General features: G+C 43.1%; 1 protein-coding gene across 3 annotated transcripts in view; it reads right to left on the bottom strand.

Annotated features, from left to right (window-relative positions):
• Tmem131 (transmembrane protein 131) overlaps window positions 1-17691 on the bottom strand; it is a 141647-nt gene that overhangs the window by 38010 nt on the left and 85946 nt on the right. For all 3 annotated transcript variants that reach the window (XM_052192990.1, XM_052192989.1, XM_052192991.1), the window contains exons 6-11: window positions 9171-9287; window positions 8034-8156; window positions 5853-5933; window positions 2494-2644; window positions 2321-2377; window positions 999-1060 (exon numbers count right to left, since the gene is read on the bottom strand). In XM_052192990.1, coding sequence (XP_052048950.1) covers window positions 999-1060; window positions 2321-2377; window positions 2494-2644; window positions 5853-5933; window positions 8034-8156; window positions 9171-9287 — 591 coding nt within the window. The remainder of the gene's footprint in view (window positions 1-998; window positions 1061-2320; window positions 2378-2493; window positions 2645-5852; window positions 5934-8033; window positions 8157-9170; window positions 9288-17691) is intronic.

Below are 17691 nucleotides of genomic sequence, written 5' to 3' on the forward strand. Positions count from 1 at the left end.
GGGAAACCTGTTAATGCCCAGCACCTGGCTATTCTGTGCGTGAACTCACTAAAGCAACGATCAAGCTGATACCAACAGTTCCTACTCATCAACTACCACGACAGCTCATGCAGACCTTCCTTCGAAGACACCTGAGGCACATGTGTGTTATGATGTCAGGAAGGCTGTTCTCTCACAGCTACACAACAGGCAGGAGGGCCTGAATTCGGGCCTTCCATGCACAGCCAGGGGCCACACCTAGAGCTCCTTGCAATGCTATCATGCACTGGGAAGGACCAGTGTTTAAAAGAGAAATGAACAAAACCCACACCAACATTCAGCATGGCCTAACTACGGGGAAAATGGCTTCTCTAAAGACACGCCAGGCTCTAATCTTGTTATAATATGTGAAAGGTATGCTGAAATAAACTGAAAGCAAAACAAAGCTAACCTTGGTTCTCAGAAAACTCAGTTTTCAGTGAATGTGAGAGAGAGGTCTATGCCCCTGTGACCTCGCCATGCAGCACTGGCTGGTCTCTCATCTTCTATGCTTGTGCCAACATAGCTACAGCATTCATCTACACCGTGTAAGTCAGCTAATCCTTTCCTTACTGCACTTAGATGGACCCAAAGAAGCCTGGGCTCAAAGTGAGCTCAGTGGAAAGGGGTCCTGGGCGGTCTGACTCAGCTCCACCTTCAGGTCGCAGTCCAAGGCATGGCTGATGTTTACACGATTATTACGTGAACAAGTAAAAGGATGAAGATCAGGGTTCTCATATCCCACATACAACCAAGAGTCTACAGGCCACAACACAGAGCAAGGACTTAACCCTGCTACTAAATCATACAAACGTATGCATGCACAGTGTGTGTGTCTGTGAGAGAGAGAGAGAGAGAGAGAGAGAGAGAGAGAGAGAGAGAGAAGAGAGACAGGGAGGAGAGGGAGAAGGAGAAGGAGAGAGAGAGAGAGGGAGAGGGAGAGAGAGAGTGTGTGTGTCTATTGGCACTCAAAGACTTACGGTTATCGGTACATCCTTTGTTCCTGAATTTAGTAAATGAAGATTTAAAACCTTTGGTAGATCTGTTGAAAAGGAAGAGAAGAAGTATTTCTTTAAAAGGTGTACTTCACAGGAAATTAGAGTCTTTACCTCATCAGATACTATGCAAAATTTGCATGTTAAAAGTATATAAAATTTCAAAAATATGTCCTTTAATCCTGGACAAATAAGTCTTAATTACAAATTGTTCAAAATCAATTTCAAATTTTGTACTTTTTCCTTAATAATAATAATAATAATAATAATAATAGTAGTAGTAGAAGTAGTGGTGGTGGTGGTAGTAGTAGTAGTAATTGTCTTAGCTTGGTTTTTTTATTATTTTAAAATTAGAATTCTTTCTTTGACCACTTAGGATAAAATTATGTCATTATAATGCAACTGAATAATTCATGTCTTTAAAAAAAAAATGTTCATCACAATTGGGTGTGTGAGGAACTGGATTAAGAAACTATTTTCTGCCTCAGTTTTCTACCAGAGGATTCAAGTTATCTCAATCTATTTTCTCACCTGGGAGGAAGGTTTCTCAAAAACACTTTCTTTTTTTTTTTTTTTGGATTTGGTTTTTTTGAGACAGGGTTTCTCTGTATAGCTCTGGCTGTCCTGGAACTCACTCTGTAGACCAGGCTGGCCTCGAACTCAGAAATCCACCTACCTCTGCCTCCCAGAGTGCTGGGATTACAGGCGTGCGCCACCACCGCCCGGCTAGATGTATTTTTTTTTTAAGATTTATTTATTTATTTTATGTATATGAGTACACTGTAGCTGTACAGATGGTTGTGAGCCACCATGTGGTTGCTGGGATTTGAACTCAGGACCTTCAGAAGAGCAGTCAGTGCTCTTAACTGCTGAGCCATCCCTCCAGCCCTCAAAAACACTTTCTACAAAACCACAGGCTGCACTGAGAAATAACTTTGAAAGCTGAATTCCAAGTAGAGCCAGCAGGGCCCCCACTGGGTTACTGTACACCTCCTGGAGGTCTGAATGAGAATGGCCGCCACCCCCCACAGGCACAACCTTTCCTGAAGGCCTAGAGGGTGTGGGCTCCCCCAGCCCCCAGCCCGCCTCTGCTTCCAGTATGCTCGCTCCGGCTGCTACTCAAGCACCATGCCTGTCGGCCTGCTCCCAAGCTGCCCATGAGGATGTTCATGGACTAACCTTTAGAATCCTAAGCATCTCCCCCTACCCCTAAGTTAAATGCTTTGTTTTATAAGTTGCATTGGCCGTGGTGTCTCTTCACAGAAACAAAAAAGTAAGTCAGACCCATAAAGGCTTTGTTACTTTACCTTGTGTTCGAAGTGTTCCAAAATCTAACATTTCAGTCGAGGAATAGATTCCAGGAGCTGGGGAGAAAGAAGGGTGCACAGTGATCCCTCTCTCAGCTGAGGCAGGCCAGGCCAGGCCAGGCCAGGGTGTGCTGAAAACAGAGTGACCTGCACTCACGCAGCTCCCCACTGACCTGTTGTGACTTCAACCTCAACCGGGAGAATGATGAACTCGGTGCTGTCTGACGCGTTCGTCTTTATCCGTATGAAGGCTGTGTGATTGTCTGCTTCTCTGGAGGAAAAGCTGGCTCTCATCACCCCCTTGGTTTCATAAGGAGGGATTTCCTGTGAGTAGACAGACTATAATAGCAAGTGCCTGGAATGATGTACAGCTACCTTGTTTATTCAATTAGGTTACACACACGGAAGGTGCGCTGTTATTTTATACACCTATCAGGAAAAGAATAGTACATTACCAATTAAACATATGCTTCACTGACTGTAGCGCATAAAACCTCCAATTTTAGAGAATATTACAATATAAAAAATAATGTTTTAGAATAGGTGATGTATGTTGTGTCAAGACAAATAAATCAAGCCAATGGTCTGAAAACAACTACAGGCTGCAAAAGCCTCTTAAAATCTAACTAGTCTAGAAAATCAGTTGGTTTTGTTTTGTTTTGTCTTTGTAACATGTTAGTTGTGTATTCAGTCCTGAAATTATCCAATGGAAACGTCCCTATCAGAGGGCAGTATTTTCCAGAAGTGTATAGTGTTCTCCAGATGATAACCAGATTGGCTTCAGGCTCTGCTGTCTTTCATCTAAAACCTAACACTTTGCCTAGTCCACTGAAGTAAATCTCTCAGTGTACATGAGTGCGTGCACTACCCCCCCCACCCCGCCCCGCCCCATAAACATTCAGTCTTCTAAATGAAATCACCCATACACACACTACACTAGAAGGAACTCGCTGGAACACAACAGGAATGGATATATAAATTTTTTTCCAGGTTTTAGAACTCATTTGGCTGTCTGGAAATCACTGGAAATTTCTTGAAAACCCCTTCTAGGAAAACCTCATGTTACTGGTCTTCACCTACCGCTACTTTCTTAACGCTGTAGTTTCAAAGTAAAAAATAGTTAAGTGGAAACCTTCTGGAGAAAACCCAGATGTGTTATCCAACTCTAGGAAGTGGTCTCAGTCCCTGTGACTTTCTGATGTACAGTGAAGTGGGCAGGGTGGCATCGGCAGAGGGCATGAGGAATGGTGGGGCTGGGCAGTGGGTACCTACAGCCAGCCAGAGTCCTGGTCCTGTCTTCACAGCCTGCAAGCTCTTGGAAAGCCCTGGCTCCAGTTCTCAGGATAAAAGCTATACATCAGCCACGGGACCCAAGCAACCGGGTAACCATAGAAGTTCAGCGGTGCCTTGGGAGCTGCATCTCCTGATGGTTGCACAGACTGTTCCTGGTTAAACTTCCCCGTGGATGAGGATAATGCTCTCACTACATAAAAATCTAAGGCACTTTCCCAAACACTAGTGAAGGTCTGCATCCTCAGAAGACCCTGCTTCTGTTACAAAGTCATTTTTCTTGTGGTTGTCCTCCATCCCCTTTCAGGGCCTTTCTAAAGGATCATGGGAAGAATTATCTATGGTGCAGAGAACCTAATCTAAATGTGCTATGATCTGGTAGGGGAAAGGACCATGTTATATCACAAATATGCTACCTACTTCATAAATATTCACAAAACTTGCCTAAAACCCTCAACACGCTGGGGTTGCTACCTCCACTGTGGGGCAGCCCTCTCCGACCTCCCTTTGCTTAGTGAACCTCTGCCTAAACTGCCCAGTGTCTCAGACCAAATTCCTGGTGAAGTAAAAACACACCCTTCCTCATCACTAGGGTGAGGGCACAGCTGGTTTCCTCACCAGAGGAATCATTGCTGGTTATTACTGTGCAGTCACTTAGGGTATCAGAAGGTCACGCTGATCTCTGCCAGGTTTCTTACAGTTCTTGGCTGTTTACACGTCTAAGACCTTATCTATTCACTTAGACACTTTCTAGGTATTGCATTTCACAAGAGAAAACAATCTATGACAAGGAAGCTTGATCAAAGATATATAAATTCACATCCCCTAGTTGTAAATGTACAGTGGGTCAATAGCCCGTGGAATAGAAAATTGAGCAAAAAGTTGTACTTGTATCAAAGTTTCAAAGTTGGATATAAACCTCTGATGTAGTGGATTTCTATAAATGTATGTAACATAAAGCATTTGATGTAAAGTGACTTGTGTAAACTTCTCATGCAGTGAACCTCTATGTATGTATATAACAGGAAGCATGTGATCTAAAGTGACTTTTTTTAGAGCCCAGCAGGAGTTATGGAGCCTGGAGTCCCTGTTCTGAAGTGATCTGCGCTTCTCAGTGCCTCACTGCACTGTGTGCACAGGCGTGTCTGTGTGCATGCACATAGGTGCACATACCCACTGAGGCCAGAGGTCCCTGGATCTGAGGCTGAGACAGTGCTGAGGTACCTCATGCGGGTGCTGAGAACTGACCTTGGGTCCTCTGGAAGAGCAGCACATGCTCCTAACTGCTGAGCGATGTCTCCAGCCCCGGTGGCTCATTCTCAGAGCAGATTTCTAGGCTACACATTTCTAGTTCCATTTTTGAAAATAAATACTAGATGAAAAGATTCTTGAAGGGTTATTGTATACAGCAATCAAATTATACAATACACCTTTTCTCCTATTTTAAGTCCTACTGAATCTCAGGGTCAACAAAAAACATTTTAATACACTACCAAGTTTAAGAAATGATGATTAGCAAGTCATTTCAAAATGACTGGTTGGGATCACGTGATAGAGATTCATTGTGTGTCTGTGTGTGTGTGTGTGTGTGTGTGTGTGTGTGTGTGTGTGTGTGCGTGCATGTGTCATGTTTGCCTGGTGTATGTGGAGGCCAGAAGAGGGCACTGGGTTTCTTGGAAGAGGATTTAAGGATGGGTGAGAGCCACCTCGTGGTGCTAGATGGAGAGCTAGCCCTCCTAACTAACCACTGAACCATGTCTCTAGCTGCTCCTTCCTCCTGTTCCACAGTCTAAAATAGTTTTTAATGTGTATTTTTCTTTAAACAAAAATTTTGGGCACATTTTCTGAAAGTGTCTTTTTTTAAACAGTAAATAGATGAACAAGATTAGCTTTTATGTAAAACTGCTATCTTTTTACATACTGAAAGGAAGCCGAAGCGTTTAGATCAATTTCCCCTTTATGTTGAATAATTACCATACACCTAAAACTAATCTGTTCCTTTTCATTCTGTAAACCATTTCTTGTTTATGTTGCTTTAATCGTTATGTTCATAATCTATTCTTCAGGTTGTATATCAAAAGATCTCCACGTTGGCTTGAATGCCCTCTTGCGGCAGAGCCCCAGAACTTTGTCATAATGTATGTGCTGAATGCTGGGAAGAACTCTTCCATGAACCATTTAAAAGAAGAAGAGAGTGCCAGACTTCCCGGGGTGCACAGGAGCAGGCTCTGCTTCCACTCACCCACAGTTTCCTGGTGCCTCCTTGCTGACCTGTTGGGAGCTCTAGGTGAAGGTCGCCTCCACTCGAATACATCTCCACAACCTGGACAAAGCACACAGCACTGTCACCACGAGCAGCTTGCTGACAAGAGGGCACCAGCACTCTCACTTCTTATTGGACGGACACAGAAGTAGACAAACTGGGACAAGAAGACAGCCCCCACGGCTCGTGCATAAGCCAGAGGGTTTAGACTGACTCACGGTAACTCTGAAAAGTAAACCTAGAAGCAGTGTAGTTTTAGAAAGCAGGTAGTAAGAAAGCAGTGTAGTTTTAGAAAGTAGGAGGCAACAGAACACCTTTTTTTAAAAAATAAAAATACATGTAAATGATGAAGTTTGGGAAATAAAAACTTAAGGCTGGGTACAGAGCCACAGGCCCGTCTTCTCAGCTCTTGGGAGGCTGAGGCAATCTTGAATTCAAGGCCATCTACAGCTGCACAATCTGTGGCCAACTTAGGCTACATGAAGCCATTTCAGAAAAACCAAACCAAAAAATTTACATGTACACATAAATTTTATATATAGCTAGATCTAGTGGTGGATCCAATAACCATCAGAACCGTGACATAAGAAGATTAAAACTCTGAGATAAATGTGCAGTTCTAATAGAAATCAAAACACTTGGTTTCTGAGCTGAGAGTATATGTACCTAGCATGTGCAAAGCTCTGGGTTTGAACCCCAATACCAGACCTACCAAAAAAGGTTTCTCTGGAGTGCTGGAAAGAGGCTGTCTAACGTGCAACTGTGCTCAGCAGAGGCTGAGCAGGGGCAAGGACTCACGGTCTACAGCATCAAGAGATTACAGCTGCCAATAGTTACTGGGCCATTTCAAACATCATAGAGGACTCCCTCCCACATCCCTCCTGTGTGGTGTGTGCCCGAGGAGGCCAGAGCAGACCACTGGGCATTTTCCTGTGTTGCCGTGAGATGGTCTCTCACTGAGCTGGAAGCCTGCTGGTCTTTCAGATTTGGTTGGCTTAGTGAGCTCTTGGAACTGGCTTGACCTTATATCCCCAGTGCTGGGATTACAGGTAAGTCCCACCATGCCGAAGTCTTTCAGGACCTCATGCTGGAAGAATAAGCATTCTTATCCACGGAGCCACCTTTCCCGCCTCTCTTCTAGAGGTTTCTACACACAGAATAAATACTATTTGGCCTGTTTTGTTTTTTTCCTTTCAATGTAATCACCACGATATTCACCAAGTTATATTAATAGTTCATTTTTATCTGTATGCTTTGTTTTCACATGTGACATGGCCTTGCTACAGGGGGCCGGAAACAATCCTTTTGCTTTTCCTTTCCAAGTCCTGAGATTAGAAGTGCCGACTTGCCTGTTCGTACATCACAGATTCTTACAGACTCACACACTGATGGATGTCTAGGCCGTCACCAGGGTTCTGCTACAGTGGTGGGTGACGGTGTTGAGTGCAGTAGGTACTGACTGAGGACACTTGGTTTGCACACCTGCCTTCTTTTCTTTTAGGTAAACATTAAGGAGAAGAGTGGGTAAGACAGTGGGAAACTTTCCTTTGATAGCAGAGGACTTTGGTGCTTTACAAAGAACAGATACATTGTGTTAACTTTAGTCAATCTGGGACAAAGTGGGATAGATTTATTACTTGTTTTATCATAAAGTCTCCCAGGAAACAAAGAGAACAAAGCAGTAAGATGCAGACCTCCCAGATAAGCTGAGGCGTCTCTGCTTGTGGCTTTGTTTTGTTGTCTGAGGTGAAGGCCACACTCTGCAGGCTCGCTAGCGCTAGCGCTACGATCTTGCTGAGTCCTGTGATGTGCATTTGGCACAACTGGGCACAGCTGAGAGGCAGAATGTTTGTCCAGCAAGTGCGAGGCCTGCATGACCACCCACCCACCCCCTTAGCAAACAAACAAGGAATAACTGGGAAAGGAGTGGAGAAAGTAAATTCCAAGTGGAGATATCTAGGTCACAACAAAGACTGAGAAACACCGATAACAAGTAAACAGTTACGGATTGCCCAACACCTCTTGAGCCCACTTATAAAACCCTAGGACTTGATTTTACATAGTCTTGGCAACAGTGACAGACTTGAGATTTCTTGCTAGGCATTAATATCCACGAAAATGAAGATTAAAGTTACCCTCTGGAAAAGAACAGAAACTCACCTGTAAAGGCTCGCTGTGAGGATTGTGTATGTTTATGATAGGTGAAAAGCTGCTGTTCACGGGGACCCTGGCCCCGAGAAATGGCCTTAATCGATACGGATTTGGAACCCCAACACCAAATACCTATTTCAAAGGAAAATAAAAAGTTTTGAGTTGCTTTGTAAACTAGCATTTTCATAGTTTGGACGAATTCGGGCTGCCATGAGAATTCTTTACACACATCCAGAATGACTTCTGGGTGACTTTCAGCACACTGGGAACTAAAATGTGAACAGTCCTTCACTAGACCATGGACTACATACAGAGAAGCAAACAGGAAGCTGAAAATTCCCCCACTCCAACTAGTAAGGGATGGAGCCGTGACCCAGACAATGCCTGGCTGTGAAGCCAGGCTCAGGCTAACCCTGCTGGAACATCTCACCTAGGCTGATGAGAGGGAAAGGCAGCTATTCAAATGACAAATAGTTACTGTCTATGCTGTACCAGGCACAGCACACACACAGTAGTGAACACACTAAATAATGAGTCTGTGCTCGTGGCACTTACTGTGGTAGTGGGCAGATGTGGAAGAGGCAGAGACTGTTATAAAATGTGCTGTAATTATAAAGTAAGTCATAGAAGGAGAAAGAGTGGGCACAGTGAGAGGTAGCAGAGGTGACACTTGAGAAGGAGCAGGGGCAGGGCCAAGAGCAGCAGACAGATGAGGCATATTTAGGCTAGACTTGGAGGGGCAGCAGCTGTGGGAAGGACAGATGTACACTAGAGTACACCAGGTCACTGAAGCTCATCTTAACAAGCGGACTGTAACTGTCAGAAAACACCGATGACCGCCTGGGTTAGGCCAGGGAGAGCCAGGCCCTTCATTCTCTGTTAGTCTAGTCACAGAGCAGACATAGTCAGGAGCGTAGGCAGCTGGCAGAGTGCCCATCTAGAATATGTACTCGAGGGCCTCAGTGCATTTCCTGATACTACAAACAAACAAACAAACAAACAAACAACAAAAGCAATCAATCAAGTCTAACTAACGTCCTGGTCCTGTATTTCCTCTTCTCCCTGGAGTTCATACCCAGGCTACGGAAGGTTATCAGATTTGCTGGTCATGTCTGTACAGAAAAGGACGCACAATAAAGATCTTACCTGATAAGTGAACACCCCGTGGTTTGATGTGTTAATAAATAAAGTATTTTCTACATTTCCTACTACTCTTGCAAGAAAAACTACATCAAATGATGTGTTTCCTCCTGGAAGAATTTTCTGAAAAAGAAAAGTAAGAAAATAAAATACGTTATCAAAAAACAGAGCATACTGACCAACATTAGACAGCTAAAATTCTACAAAACAAGCACATCTTATAATCATTTCCACAAACTAGTTGTTTCCTTTTAAACATTTAAACTTCAGTTAGGCACACTGTTGTACAATGGGAAATAATCAAAGATGTCTTCATTCCTTATCTTTGTCCTTTACTAGCCTAAAGCTCTGCTCAGATAGCTCCCTTGGACTCTGATCATTTAAAAGTCACTAGACTGGAATAAAGTACCTAATTATACACTGTCAGTTCCAAGAACAAGCAGGCCCAGGGCCGAGACTACGCTTTTTATATAGATGCAATGTTGTACTACAAACAGAAAGCTTGGGTTGCAATCCTCTGAGCACTGCCATTTGCCCATACAAAGTATGAAATGTGCCAGCAACTTAAACTAGAGGAGAAGAAAGTCACTCCTGTTATGTGCTGTAGCCCGAGAGTGCCACTCTAAGTGGTAAAAGGAGAATTTATGACAACAAAGTAATGGAGGGGATTCCATGACATTCAAGAGCAAGGCTTTGCCTGCAACACAGCCTTGAGGTCACTTAATGTGTAAAGGACCAATCTCTTTCATTCTGCTTCTATTGTGACAACTCTAAAATGCTACTCAAACTATAGCTCAAAGCATATAGCACTGAGACTCTGGCTGAAGAAAGCTAGAAAGAACATTTCTCCTGTATTTTCAGCAACAAAACCTGGCAGGTGGGGGTGGAAATCCCCTTTTCTTAAATCCATCACACAAAATGTATGGATGAAGAATAGGTTCACATAGAGATGGACTGTAAATGATGGCTCACCACAGCAGAGAACAGGAAGACAGCAGGGCTATCACACCAAGGCACACAACTCATCCACAGTTGTTGGCAGTGGGTGTTGTATCAGTGGAATACAGCTCCCCTTGAATTATAAACACTAGAAGGAATTCACACCTGATCCTGAATCTAAGAGTGACCTGAAGTCTGGTAAACTTCCCAGAATACAATTTCTAAATAACTCACTGGCCATTTAAGTAGTCACATGATAACATAATACTGAAATTTGATTTTAACTGAGAATACAACATATTAAAACAAACAGGGAGCAGTTAAAGCAATAGAAGAAAATTTATAACATTACATACTTTGAACATACAGGCCTTAAATCAACAATTTATATTTCTGCTTTGAAAAGCTAGAAAAAGAGTAAATGAAATCCAAAGCAAGTAAAAAGAATAAAGCCAGGTAAAATTTGATGAACTAGAAAGCAGAAAACAGTCAGCAAAATAACTAAAATGAAAGCTGGCACTTCAGATCTACAAAGCTAACGGACACCTCTACAGAACGTGTGAAGAGAGAGAGAGAGAGCTATAGCATGCATGGCTTTCTACATGTTCTATACTGTACAGCAGCAAGGGAACCGAGACTCTGGAATAGTCCCAAATAGTTGTTGGGAAACAAAAGCTCAACGACCCTAAAAAAAGCCGGGCGCCAAGCTTCTCTGTTAGAGTGTCCCTGTCGGAACAGGAAACCCAATGGCAGTGGCTGGGACCTCCTGCATTTGACTAAGAGACCAACCTAAGAATCCTTGAGGTAAGAACTGGACATAAAGATTAAGGCAGAGAGAACCACTTAACAGAATTATAGTTAAAAAACTTCCTAAATCTAGCCAAAGAACTGGACCACCGAATGAAAGACACTTAAAAATCTAGGTGGACACAAGCAGAGAAGCAGCATGCAGTCAGGATGTCAGGAACTCAGAGCAAAGGTACAGTACGTGCTGAAGGGAAGGCCCCACATGCTTACAAAGTAAGACTCACCGGAGCAAGCTCCGGCGCCGGCCTCAGGGGCCTGCACTGAGAAAAGCCAGGAGCAGACACTTCAACCTGTAAGGCACACAGCTGCCAACCAGGACAACCATGTTCGGCACAGCGCTTTTAAAAGCACTGGAGAAATCAGGACATTTCAAGACAAGCACAAATGAGGCCAGCACCACAGGAATGTTTCAGAAAGAATGCTCTGCACAGAGAGGGAAGAAAGTCCAATGCACTGTAATCTAAAGAGAATAAACTCCATGAGGTGAACGGATGATGGGGTGATCGACGAGGAACGCCTCTGCCATGCCTAGCCTGAGTCACTCAGAAAACTCTCAATACTAACAACAAACAAACACCCACACAACAATCCCCACAATATCTTCCAATTCCTTAAATGTTAATGGTGCCGGGCGGTGGTGGCGCACGCCTGTAATCCTAGCACTCTGAGAGGCAGAGGCAGGTGGATTTCTGAGTTTGAGGCCAACCTGTTCTACAGAGTGAGCTCCAGCCAGGCTATACAGAGAAACCCTGTTTTGAAAAAACCAAATCCAAAACAAAACGAAACAAACAAACAAACAAAATGTTAATGGCCTCAATGTGTCAATAAAAGGGCTAACAAATATGACTATATGTTGTCTCCAAGAAACATACCTAGCTGGAAGACACTCACAGAAGTTAAATTTATCACCCAAATAGAAGCTGATGTAGTTAATTTGATATGTGATAGAGTTCCAAATAAAATCTGAAAAGATAAAGAAGGTCACTGCATACTAATAAAAGGTATAATTCATCAAGAGGATACAACAACTAGAAGTAACAATGGGCCAGACTGGGGGCCCTGGGTTCATAAAACAAACACTAGAGGGCATGAAGGCCAGTCAGACCCTGAAACAGAGAGTGGGTGACCTTCAAACCCCACGTTCTTGCTTAGTACTTATTTGATGTGAATAGGTGTTTTGCCTGCATGTATTTCTGTGCACTAACCTGTATGTGGTGCCCACAGAGACTAGAAGAGGGCGTTAGACGCCTTTGGAACTGGAGTTACAAAGTTGACATGCCCCGGGAATTGATGCCAGGTTCTTGGGAAAAGAAGCAAGTGCTCTTAACACGATCATCTCTTCAGCATTACTCTGTCCCCCATTTTTAGACAGGTCATTCAAACAAGAACCAACGAAAAACCTGGAGTTATATTACATAACAAACCAAATGGACTTAACACATATCTATTCCTAGAATATCATACCTAGTAGAACAGAACAGAACAGGAATACACATTCTTCTCAACAGCCTACAGAACTTTCCCCAAAAGAGATAAGTCCCAAAGCAAGTTGAAAACAGAAAATAATCAAAAGAATTTCTTTGAAAAACTTTGCATGTATTTGTTTCTTTGCATTAGTATGCAGTGTGTGCACACCATGGCACATGTGTGCAACTCAGCGGATGCTGGCAAGAGCTGCATCTTCCCTTCCATCACGTGGGTCCAGGAGATCAACTACGCTGGGCTTCAAAATAATGTCTTAAATCTTATGTGATAGTGGAAGAAAGGCAGAAATCAGCCACTAGGGAAACCAGAGGAACTGTACAACTGCTTGGACATTGAGAAACTCTCTCTTAAATGATCAACAGTCACTGAATTCATTTTGGGGAGGGATTATACCTAGAAACTTCTTAGAACCAAATGAAAGCAAAAGTGTAATTATAACTCACCACAGCCTTTGGGATACAGTCACAGCAGTTTTAAGAGGAAAGTCTAAACTCTGAGGACATAAATTAAACAGGAAATGGGAGGAGGCTGATCTGTGGCCCCAGTGGAGAAGGCAATTGCTGCTCTTGCAAGGGAACAGACTGCATTTCCAGCACCGACATGATGGTGTTGGCAGCTCTAGTCAGCCCCAGAGACATTCTCCTCTGGCATGTGGACACCAGGCATGTACATGGTGCAGACATACATGCATGGAAACATTCACACACAAAATATAAAAATAACTTAATCTTTAAAAACAATTAAAGCTTTCAAACAAAGTAATGCTGTATGTCAAAGTCTTAGAGAAAGACCAACAAAGCAAGGCCAATGGCAGTGGAGGGCAAGGAAGCTGGATGATCAGGGTAGAAATAATGACTAACAGAACTACACAGTGAGCCCAGAGCTGGCACTTCTTGAAGAGTAACAAGATTGATAAGTCCCTATCCAATGTAATCAAAGGAGAGACAAAATCCAAATTAACAAAATGAGAGATGAAAGGGGGGATATTACAACAGATTCTGATGAAATTCAGAGAACCATTGGGGAATATTTTGAAACCTTTCTCATAAAAACTGAAGAAACATAAATTCTTAGATGTGTATGACCTACAAACATGTATCAAGAGGATATAAACAATTCAGATCTGTAACAGCAACAATACTGAAGCACTAATAAAGATTTGCTCAACACTGCAAGACACAGGGTCAAAGGTTTTGTAAAAGGCTTCAACAGCACATGAAGTAAGTCCAAGAACTGTCAAGAGACTGCATAAAATGAAAAAGCAAAGGTGGAGTCCTACAGAGTGGGCGGAAACCTTTGCCAGTCTAAATGACTAACAGAATTAATACCTAGATCTATAAAGTACTAAAAGCACACAAAAGGATAAATCATCTAACCAATAAATGGTTAATGAACTGGATAGTCTGTTCTAAAAAGACATACAGTCAACACACACTTAGAGTGTGCGCAATACCTGTAGCCATTAGGAAACTACAAATCACAACTGTTGTGAGATTGCATCTCACCCCAGTCACAACAGTTGTCAGGAAAACAACAAGAAACGGACGGATGGGGAAGAGGTGAAGACATATACAGTGTGGGGATGAAATCGGTCACAGCTATTATGGAAACCAGACTAAACTAGCATAGTATACAGTTGTACCTCTGCCAGGTATAGACCTAGGGAGTCTCAGCACACCAGAAACTAGCACAGCTATGTTTACTGCTGTGCTAGTCACAACAGCCCAGATATGGAACAGCCTGGCTGTCCACCACATGGGGACCAGACAACAAAGCGTAGTACATACACAATGATGTCTTGTTCAGCTGTAAAGGAAAATGGATTCGCAGAAAAATGGGTGTGACCGGAAAGCACCCCAGGAATCGAAGTAACTCAGGTATAGAGAAACAAATACCAATTTTTTTTCTCAAATGTGAATAGTCTAATTATATATGTATAAAACTATTATAGGAAAATTATCATGTGTACTCTTCCCTGAAAAAAAAAAGGCATTATATATGACCCCATGCCTATACATGTACCTATACATTTAATATTAGAAGAAATGGAAAGACTCACTCACAGCCTGGAAAATTCAACAGTGTTCAGCAGACAACCAGAGCAATCCTACATCTGCTTTCTCCCCTATCTTCAATTTTAGATCAACAGTAACTGTTTTAAAATAAAATTTAACATTCCATTCTACTGCTTAAACTTTCCAGATGCCTTCCTCTTTCGGAAGGAACCAAAGCTAAGACCTTTAAGTAACTTGCAGTGACTCTCACAACCGGAAGCCCCATTCCTCCTGGGAACCTTTCCCAGCAGAGCCTCTGGCCCTACCTGTGCTTCAGGACCGCCTTTCTGGAGTCTCAGGTCAAATCCTGCCTGCTATTTAAACCCCACTCACCCCAGCACGAACCCCTTACTCAGCTGCTTTTCTTTTTCTTAGATCAACTGTCTTCAAAGGTCTCATTAAGTATATTTATTATGTCTGCTGAAGTCACCAACCCCCGCTAGGGGTAAGTATCATGAGCAGAGACCTCTTGTTCAGTGATAAATCCTGGCAATATTTGTTAAATTACTACATTTGTTATTTCTGTATAGGTGGCAAAGCTGGTTTTCAGTTTCTTTCCTCCATGCTGTAAGTTTCGGTAGTCGTACAGGCTGCTGTGCCTGAGGACACGGCAGGGTGTGTGATAGGGAGGCCGGTGCTCTCTAGGCTCATGGCCGTGCAGCTGCCTACAATCTACCCTGGCTCCTGACAGCATGCTAACCCCGGAGAGACCACTGCTTTCCATAAAGTGGCACGTTCTCTGCTCCGATCTGCTGTACTCACAGAGGAGCGCACCATGTATACTATTCTGTAGCAACAGACACAGGTTTATTCTTTATCTGTCCAATACCCCACGCTAGGTATATAGGCTATTTAGGGCTATAGCATACGTGCCCCGATTTCTGACAACATGTGTGGATATCAGAGTTTAACCAAAAATGGCATAAACAATGTTTAGGCTTCTACGCCTAACTAAAAATAATCACCAGTGCTCACAAGAACTTTCAAACCCCGCAAAATTATTTTAAAGCATAATAAGTAATGGCTTAAAAATTTTAAATTTTATCTATAGACTGAGAATGTAAGTGAAACATAGGTATATAGAACTTGGTCTTTTAAATAATTTCCTCAATTTTCTATTGGTTGGTTACTGGAGTTAGATAATAAAAACCATCACAAGTTGAAACACCCTTTCCCCCAAAGAACTCAGAAGTGGTGGGGATTCTGAGAGTGGAGGGAGTTAAGTCAGAAGGGATATATGGGAAGGTTGTGCTCTCCTGGACATGAGAGACACGTTTAGTTCCCTCAATGGCTCCCCCCTCCCCAGTTTCTGAGAAGGAAGGATGAAAGCACAGGGAAGAAGAAAGGCCTGTGACAACTGTGGCCTCTGTCTTAACTGTCTTACAGCTGACCCAACGTGTCCACAGACACTGAGGGCCATGGTGCTCACTGCTTAACTCCACTTCCTGGAACTGACTGACAGCATACCTAATTTATTTTTCAAGAATTTCCAGAGAATCTGTTCTTTACATAAAAGTCTTCAGCAGAAACGCCTCTGGGAGGATTCTAATTCAGAGGCTTGGTCAAGCTGGCCGTGAAGAGCTTATTATGCTGGGTATTCATTCTACCCCATTCTACCCGTCTCTCTAAATTCAACTCGTTTCCAATGTAGGAAAGTTGGGAGATGAGAGAGACGGGCATTTCTGACTTGTCTTGAAAACTCAGAACTGCACATGGGCTCCCACCTCCCACAATGTGGTGACCAAGCAAAGGCAGGCTGGAGCTGCCTACAGGGACTCCCAGCGCCCCAGCTCCCCAGCTCCCTCAGCCAACACCAGCTACAACTCCTGGAGAACAGTGAAAGGAACACAGGGGAGTTTGAACACTCAGAGCAAAAGCATCATGGAATTAGTGGAGTGAATCAACGCATTAGTAACTGTAGCACAATCCTGTCGCACAAGCAAACACTACTGTGGCACTTTCCCATTTGTCCAAGCCTTCTAACCTTGCATACTACCAGTTCCCGAAAGCTCAGAAGGTTTTCACACACACACACACACACACACACACACACACACACACACACACACACACACACACAGTGGTGGTGGAGGTTTATGATGTGTTGCTCATGGCCACTTATGAGGCAATCACTGGGAAGGCAGACTCATGGGTGGCTGATCTCTGACAGTGACTCTTGAGACCTACTCCTCCTTTATATACTCGAGTCTCCCTCAGTATTAGAATTTTGTTATTTAAAACCATTGATATATTAATAAAAACTGTGAAAAGATCTTTTAGGTTAAAAAAGATAATAGCTTAAAGGAATTTATTTATTTATTGGTTTTTTTTTATTTGGTTTTTCGAGACAGGGTTTTCTCTGTGTAGCCCAGGCTGGCCTTGAGCTCAGAAATCTGCCTGCCTCTGCCTCCCAGAGTGCTGGGATTACAGGCGTGCGCCACCACCGCCCGGCCAGCTTAAAGGAAATTTAAGAAATACTTTAAGAAAGGTTATTTTCTATGAGTACCCTCCCCCCAAAAAAAACAAAAAACAAAAAAAAAACTTTAATTACCAAAAGCAATATGTTGACTTTCAAACCCTTTATTTAGAAAATATTTCCAAAGAGAGGGATAAAAAACCCTTAACCATAGCCACTTTAACCCTAGAAGCCGCTAACAATGGCATACAATGCCATAGGACTGTACGGCATACAATGAAATAGGATTTCAGAAAGGAGAAGCGTAGAACCTCGAACAAGTCACATGAAGCCAGCCCGCAGCTTACGTGTGTTTTATACGTTAGAGAGGACTCTGCTTGGTTCTTAGCCACAGCCCTCAGCAGCCAGCGAGACCCTGGAAAGATGCGATTAGAACCCATTCATTTACTCTTTCTCCTCATTTCCTGTTCGTTATTTTGGAAGCCTACATATTAAAGTTTAATGTATCTCCTAATTAAAAAATATAATTCAGTTCCATCTTCTGTGGTTTTGATCAGAAAGGTTCTTCCTTATATCCAACTTCACATCCAACAACTGACATCATTAGTAACAATTTGGAGGATCCTTGTAGTGCGCAGAACCCCACCCACCGTGACTGTGACCACAGGTATGACAACACCTGTGGTTGTCTGTGGCAAAAAGGACTTTGCTGGTGTAGCTCAGGTCAGCTTGGGGCAGATGCAGCAGCAGAGAGGGAAGAGGCCCAAGAAGCGCAGAGCACACTGTGGCCAACTCCACAGAGGAGCCGGTGGGCGCCTCAGCCTCA

Source organism: Apodemus sylvaticus, chromosome 9 (genome assembly GCF_947179515.1).
Source record: "Apodemus sylvaticus chromosome 9, mApoSyl1.1, whole genome shotgun sequence".
NCBI classification, from domain to species: domain Eukaryota; kingdom Metazoa; phylum Chordata; class Mammalia; order Rodentia; family Muridae; genus Apodemus; species Apodemus sylvaticus.